General features: G+C 36.1%; 1 protein-coding gene across 1 annotated transcript in view; it reads right to left on the reverse strand.

Moving 5' to 3' along the window:
- The window catches only part of LOC102856397 (chromosome unknown open reading frame, human C15orf43), a 56544-nt gene that overhangs the window by 42797 nt on the left and 7119 nt on the right, over positions 1–6628 (reverse strand). The window contains exons 3-4 of the mRNA XM_006883197.1: positions 5998–6137; positions 879–940 (exon numbers count right to left, since the gene is read on the reverse strand). Of these exons, the coding sequence (XP_006883259.1) occupies positions 879–940; positions 5998–6137 (202 nt within the window). The remainder of the gene's footprint in view (positions 1–878; positions 941–5997; positions 6138–6628) is intronic.

A 6628-nucleotide genomic window follows, 5' to 3' on the forward strand; every position in this document is an offset into this window, starting at 1 on the left:
ACAAGCACTGTGGCAATTGGACAATTAAAACAGACATTGGGGGTGGAGAAGAATGAACTGGGGAGGAGGGTAGAGAAAACAGTGCAACAATGAATGAATGAGAACCCAAAATCTCTGTAAATGTTCATTAAAACTAATAAAATTTAATAATAATAAAAAAATAATTTACTTACAATATTGTTGAAAATGTCATACAGGAAGTTTTGAAAGGGTACAAAGTGAATACAGTTAAATGGATTGCTAAGGAGAAAGAGAGGGGCTCATCTTCTCCAAGAAGAGACAGCAAAGGTTAGCTAGGGGTTTAGATCTTTAAGCAATCACCCCAACACCACCACCACCACCACCACCACCATCACCACCAAGAGAAAGCTTCAAGTGACAGGCCCAGAGAGCCTTCTGAGTTAGAGAAGCAGATGAAAGAGCCATACTTGTTACCTGCCAAGTAACAGGGGAGGAAAGGTCACTTAAAAACAGTCACTATTGACTCACTGATCTTAAAAGTGGTCTTGGTGGGATCTCCAATACGAAGTATGTGAAAACCAGAGTTCTCTTTATCTCTTCACCACTCATTGTTATTTCTCATGAGTGGGTGCATTGAAGTGACTGTAGTTAAGTGGACTCACACCCACACCCACACACTGACTTTCAATATAGCAAAACAAATGAGAAAGGTTTATTAAGGTAGTAAGGCAGAGGCAGAGCTAGTGAAAGGTAGGGTCATTTGAAAGAGTGTGAAAAAGAACGAACTAGAAAGGAGAATGGACTGCTGGAAAGGGGTGAAACCAGACCATACAGCATGCTGTCAGTAGGACAGGAGAGTTGAAATATTTTTGAAATGCTGAAAATGTAAATTCTAAGCAATATCAGTTCACTCTTACCTTTTCTGCTGAAGAATGCTGGCCTTGTTCCCAAATAAAATTGCCAATTTTTCTTCTAATATCTGTGACAATAAGAACAAATCCAATACTATTTTTTAAAATGTAAATATTTTTAAAAGGTAAATGTAGATCTTTTTGAATATCACTTGAAGTTTGAAATTTCTAGGCAAACATTTTTTCCATCAAAATCACCTAAAATACTTTTTTGAAATGCTGGTTCTTATTGAATCAGATTATTTAAGAGAGTCTCAACAATTTGCATTTCTAATAAACTCCTCAGATGAAACTAATGCACTATGAGAATCATCATTATCATTGTGAGGACCATACTTTTCCCGCTTGAAAAAATATAGTTCCAATAGATGTCAATGTTTTCAGGTCCAGTGTTAATATAAAAATGACAAATGTTAAGTCAAATTTAAAAGTATCAAATTCATTAATTTATAAAGCAGAAGTCTGCAAGAATTAATTTATGTTTCTAAAAAAAGGATGAAAGCACTAACCACTAGATCACTAGAATAAAAAAGGATGGATGGGTAGCATGTCTATTAAACATGGCACAATGCTGTTAATCCTAAATCAATGATTTAAAAAGTATCCACATTGGCCTGCTACAGAATGAAAGGATCACATTACTTTGGGCCTAGCCTTGCTAGTACAGTTGCTACTAGTTACATGCAGAAAAAAAAAGCCCTTGAAATATGGCTAATTCAAATTGAGATGTTCTGGAAGTATAAAATAAACAATACATTTTCAAAACCAACTATAAAAAAAGGTAAAATATCTATATCTATATCGATATCTATATGATGATATTTTGGATGTATTAAATAAATCCCCAAAATTTATGTCACCTGTTCCTTTTAACTTTTTTCAATGTGTCTACTAGAAAAAATTTAAATAATGCTTGTGACTTGCATCTGTGTTTCCTTTCTGTTAGATAGTACTGTTTAGGATGGGTTAAAAAGATGTATACTTTTAAAGGAACATGTTTGCATTTAAATTACCTTTTTTTAAAAAAAATCATATTTTAACATAAAGCACTAAACAGAAAAGCAAGGAGCTCTGGTGTCTTTGTGGTAACGTGTTGCGCTGCCAACCCAAAGGCTTGCAGTTTGAATACACCAATGCAATCTTTTCTCAAGTAATTTACTGTCTTTGAAAACCCATGGGAAGATCAGCTATGAGTTGGTTCTAACTAAAAGGCTGAATGTTGTTGTTAAGTCAAAACTGACCCATAGCTGACCCTCCAGGGAGTTTTCAGAGGCAGTAATTCACACAGATGTCCCATCTTTTTCCTGCAGAGCAGCTGGTGGATTTAAACCACATACTTTTTGCATTGGCAGTACAATTCCTTACTACTAAGCCATCACAGCTCCCTATAAGGCAGAGCAGGACAGATAATTTAAAATCAGAACATGCAGGACTATAATATAAACTCACTGAAAGCAAAGATTGTTGTCTTTTTACAAATAACTGTGATATTACACATATTTTTACAAACCACACAACCTCCACATGAGTTCATTTTCTAGAACTATGCACATTACATGCATGCATGTGTTATTAATACAGATGTGTTTTATGCAAAAATCAAAGTATATTAAACTTATTGATTGGAACAGATCATTTTTAATAAATCAATTCTTCCATGCAGTCATTATTTTCAGAATAACTTGGGACAGGTTTTTGTTTTGTTTTTATTATTTTTGTGTGTGTGTGTGTGTGTGTGTGTGTGTGTGTGTACCATCAAATCAGATCTGACTGGTATAGGAGGAGATTGCCCCTCCTTCTCCAGCAGAGCATCTGGTGGTTTCAAACCACATACCTCTGGGATTGCAGTGCAGCTTCTTGCCACTAGGCCACCAGAGATCCCTTGGAACAGTTTCATAATTGTGTCTTAGCAAGACATTAGCTATAGAAATAACAAATTCCTTAAGATTTCTAAGGGTCTTCTCTAGACATATTTTGACGAGTTGTTTGCTTACTTTTAATACTTAATTCACTGGAAATCTGTACTCAGCTTCAGTGTGCCTTTCTGGAGATGGTAATATTGCCAGGCCTACTGAAAACAAGCCATCTAAGTTAGGTCATAGAAGAAAAGCAAAAGTTTGGACAGGAAATAAAAAGGTTTAATGAAAAAAATAAATTTCAAAAACTTTTCCTTATTTGCCCTTCCTATTTCAGAAAGTGATGATATAATCAATATTAAAATACTTTCCAAAAATTTAAAAAACTATAACAACAAGCAATTTATGGGCTTATAACCATAGAAAAATTTTTGTTATAATAAACATATTTTTATTGTGGTTTGAGAGAAAGTTTGCAAGTATACTGGGGTTGTGTTTAATCATTCATACACATTTTTTTCCATACTACTAATTCCAATACTCATGATATAATTCTTTTTTCCACTTCTTTCCTATAAATTTCATCTCCATTAATCTTTCTTTCATGCCTTGAGGGCAATTGGTGCTCTTTTGACATATATGGTTAGTTATTCTAAGGAATTAATTCCTTCCTGGTCACAATATAATGTTGTCCATTGGTTAGCTGAAAGTTGAGCCATGATGGTGAATGAGTTTTCTTCCAAGTTTAAAGGGTAACTAATGGCCATAGTTTTGGGATTCTCCCAGTCTCCAGAGTACTGAAGAGTAACAACGTCAGTATGGAGACCAAGGTACACCTGATCCAGGCCAAGAGCTGGACAATGACCAAAGATGACAGAAGAATAATTGATGCCTTTGAGTTGTGATGCTGGAGAAGAGTGTATTGAACATACCATGGACTGCAAAGAGAACTAACAGATAAGTTTTGGAAAGGGTAAAACCAAGTTGCAACTTGGAGGCAAGGATTTTAAGGCTCTGCCTCACATACTTTGGGCATGTTGCCAGAGGGACCAGTCTTTGGAGAAGGACATCATGCTTGAAAGGATGGAAGGACAAAGCAGGAGATGAGGAAGATCCTGGTTGAGAATAATTGATACAGTAACTAGGGTAATGAGGGTAGGTATGTCAGAGACAGTAAGATGGGCTCAAGATTGGGCAATATTCAGAGCTACTGTGCTGAGTCAGGTCAACTTGATGGCATGTAACAACAGTCTCGATTGTTCTAGTAAAACTGACCTATTTTAAAACAACTATGAGATATCATAGCACTCCAGGAAGAATAGCAAAATTTAAGAGAACACCAAACAACAAATGCTGGCGATGTTGTGGAGAAACTAGAACCCTTATTCACTGTTTGTGGGAGTGTAAAATGGTGCAATCACTGTGGAAGGCGGTGTAGCGCTTCCTCAAAAAGTTGCAGATAGAGATACGATTTGACCCAGCAATTCCACTACTAGGAATATACCCCAAAGAGATCACAACTGCCACCCAAGCGGATATATGCACACCTATGTTTATCACGGCTTTGTTCACAATAGCAACAAGTTGGAAACAACCTACGTGCACATCAACAAACGAATGGATAGAGAAGCTGTGGTATATTCACACAATGGAATACTATGCTGTATTGAAAAATAAGGAACTCATGCAGTATTATTCAAAATGGGTGACCCTGGAGGACAGTGAAGTATCTCAGTAACAAAAGGACAAATACTGCATGGTGATATTGTTGTAAAACAGGACTGACCTCAAGGTTGGGGGGAGACTGAGAAAGATGAGTTCAATAATGCATACTGCACTGAAACATATGAGGGAGAAAACTGTTTAAAAGGGTTATGTGATGAGGTATTTTTGTCATGACAGAGTCCAGAGCGAAGGCTGCATAGTTGAGTGGACCCTGGGGGAGGGATTGTAAAACAATGAAAGAATTTTTCTTTTATTTTTCCAAGAGGAGAGTGTACTGGGGGAAGAGATGGGAGAGAAGAAAAGTACAACAATGAATGAGTGGAAATAAAAAAAAAAAAAAGAAAAGAAAATGGTAATCTCTCTCTAAAAAGAAAAGAAAAAGGAAAAAAAAAAAACCAACTGACTTTTTTTGTATTTTTAAGGTTTTTTTCCAACATTTCCCCTTACTTGATCCAGGATTTTTTATGGTGGTACTGATATTGATTTTATCGTGAGAAGTAACTATCAGAGCAAATGTTTTAGTATCAGAAAAAAAGTCAGAGAGATAAGATTTAAAACTAAATGGAACATGTATATTGAATATTGAAATCTCGGCACTTCAGACAGCTTAATACATTATCTCGTTTAATCCTCAAAACAACTTACCCCACAAAATTTAAAAAATAAAACCAAACCATTGCCATTGAATTACTTCTAACCTATAGCAACCCTCCTATTGAGGCTGTATATCTTTACAGAAGATTGGCCATCTTTCTCTCTAGGAGGGCTTGATGGATTTGAACCACAGACCTTTCAGTTAGCAGCCCAACATGTTACACACGACAAAAACAATACAGGAGAGGTTAATAACTTGCTGAAGATCACAACGCTTGCTAAGTGTTGGATCTCAGCCTGTGAGCACTGTAAGAGCAAGATCTGCATCTGGGTTGAAACCTGGCATAGTATAGGAACTCAGCAAGTATATAAATGAACAATTAATAATATCAACAACAACAGAAAGAAGTCAGGATGCAAACTCAGGTCAATCTGATCCAAAGTCTATTCTTTTTTTCACTTAAACAACATAAGTCTGTAATTAGGAACCAAGACTGGGGAACCCACAACTATGTTTCTCTCACTCACTCTCAATTACTGTAGAGTTAAACTGACTCAAAGCTGAACTTCCAGCAGATTTCCAAGTCTGTAAACTGGCTGGGAGCAAAGTTCCCACCTTTCTTCCTTGGAGCCAGTGGTGGAGCCTCAGCCAGGGAGGTAAGTTACAAGCACAACTCCCTGTGGAATATGACAACAGATCTCTATAGATATATTGTTGTTATTGTGTATTGTTGAAGCAAAATAGACTCATAGCTGACTCTGCAGCAGGTTTTCAGAGACAGTAAATCACATGGAAAGAGACTTCCCATCTTTCTCCCACAGAGCATTTGGTGGATTTGAGCAACATGCCTTTGGGTTGGCAACACAACTCCTTACCACTAAGACACCAGGAATCTCTTATAGCTATATTAGGCTGTCTAAAGGGGATTGGTTAAATCATTTTTTCTAACCTTCTTGCAGGCAGGCAGGAGGAAGAACGAAATGACCTAAAGCCACTGAGTTTTTTATTTCAGCATTAGCTACTGCAGAGAGATAGGAGGCATGAAAAACGGTAGCATTATCTTCTATGTAATCAAGGCTCTGATATATTCTAGGAGAAAGAAAGAACATATTTTATTAAATAAACAAAAGTATATTCCATCTTTTAATTAATTTAAAAATCTAAGTAATGTGTGAACTGAATTGGGGAAGGATTACCTCAAAGGTCACAATTGGATGGCTACTTTTTCTTGGCAAGAAAGTGAAAATAAATTACATTAGTAGTTTCAGGTGCTAAGATTAAGCAAATCTCAGCTTTAGAGATTTAGTTAGTGATTATATGATTTCAGAAACTCAATGCAAACCAATACTGACCAATACTGTTTATTGGACATTAACAGCCTATGAGTTTGATCCATAGTCATTACTATGAAAAGGAATCAATTAATGCTGGAATGAGAGGGAGTAATGAGGTCAAGGAAGTGTTGACATAAAAGGTAGCATTTATATAAGTATGATGGAATACAAATGAACCAGATCAACTTTTAGCTGCAAAGTGCAAAACTACATACTCCATATGATTAAATTTTTGTTCATTAAAAA

The sequence above is a fragment of the Elephantulus edwardii genome, unplaced genomic scaffold (assembly GCF_000299155.1).
Source record: "Elephantulus edwardii isolate Elephantulus edwardi_28Jun2011 unplaced genomic scaffold, EleEdw1.0 scaffold00026, whole genome shotgun sequence".
In the NCBI taxonomy this organism is placed as follows: Eukaryota; Metazoa; Chordata; class Mammalia; order Macroscelidea; family Macroscelididae; genus Elephantulus; species Elephantulus edwardii.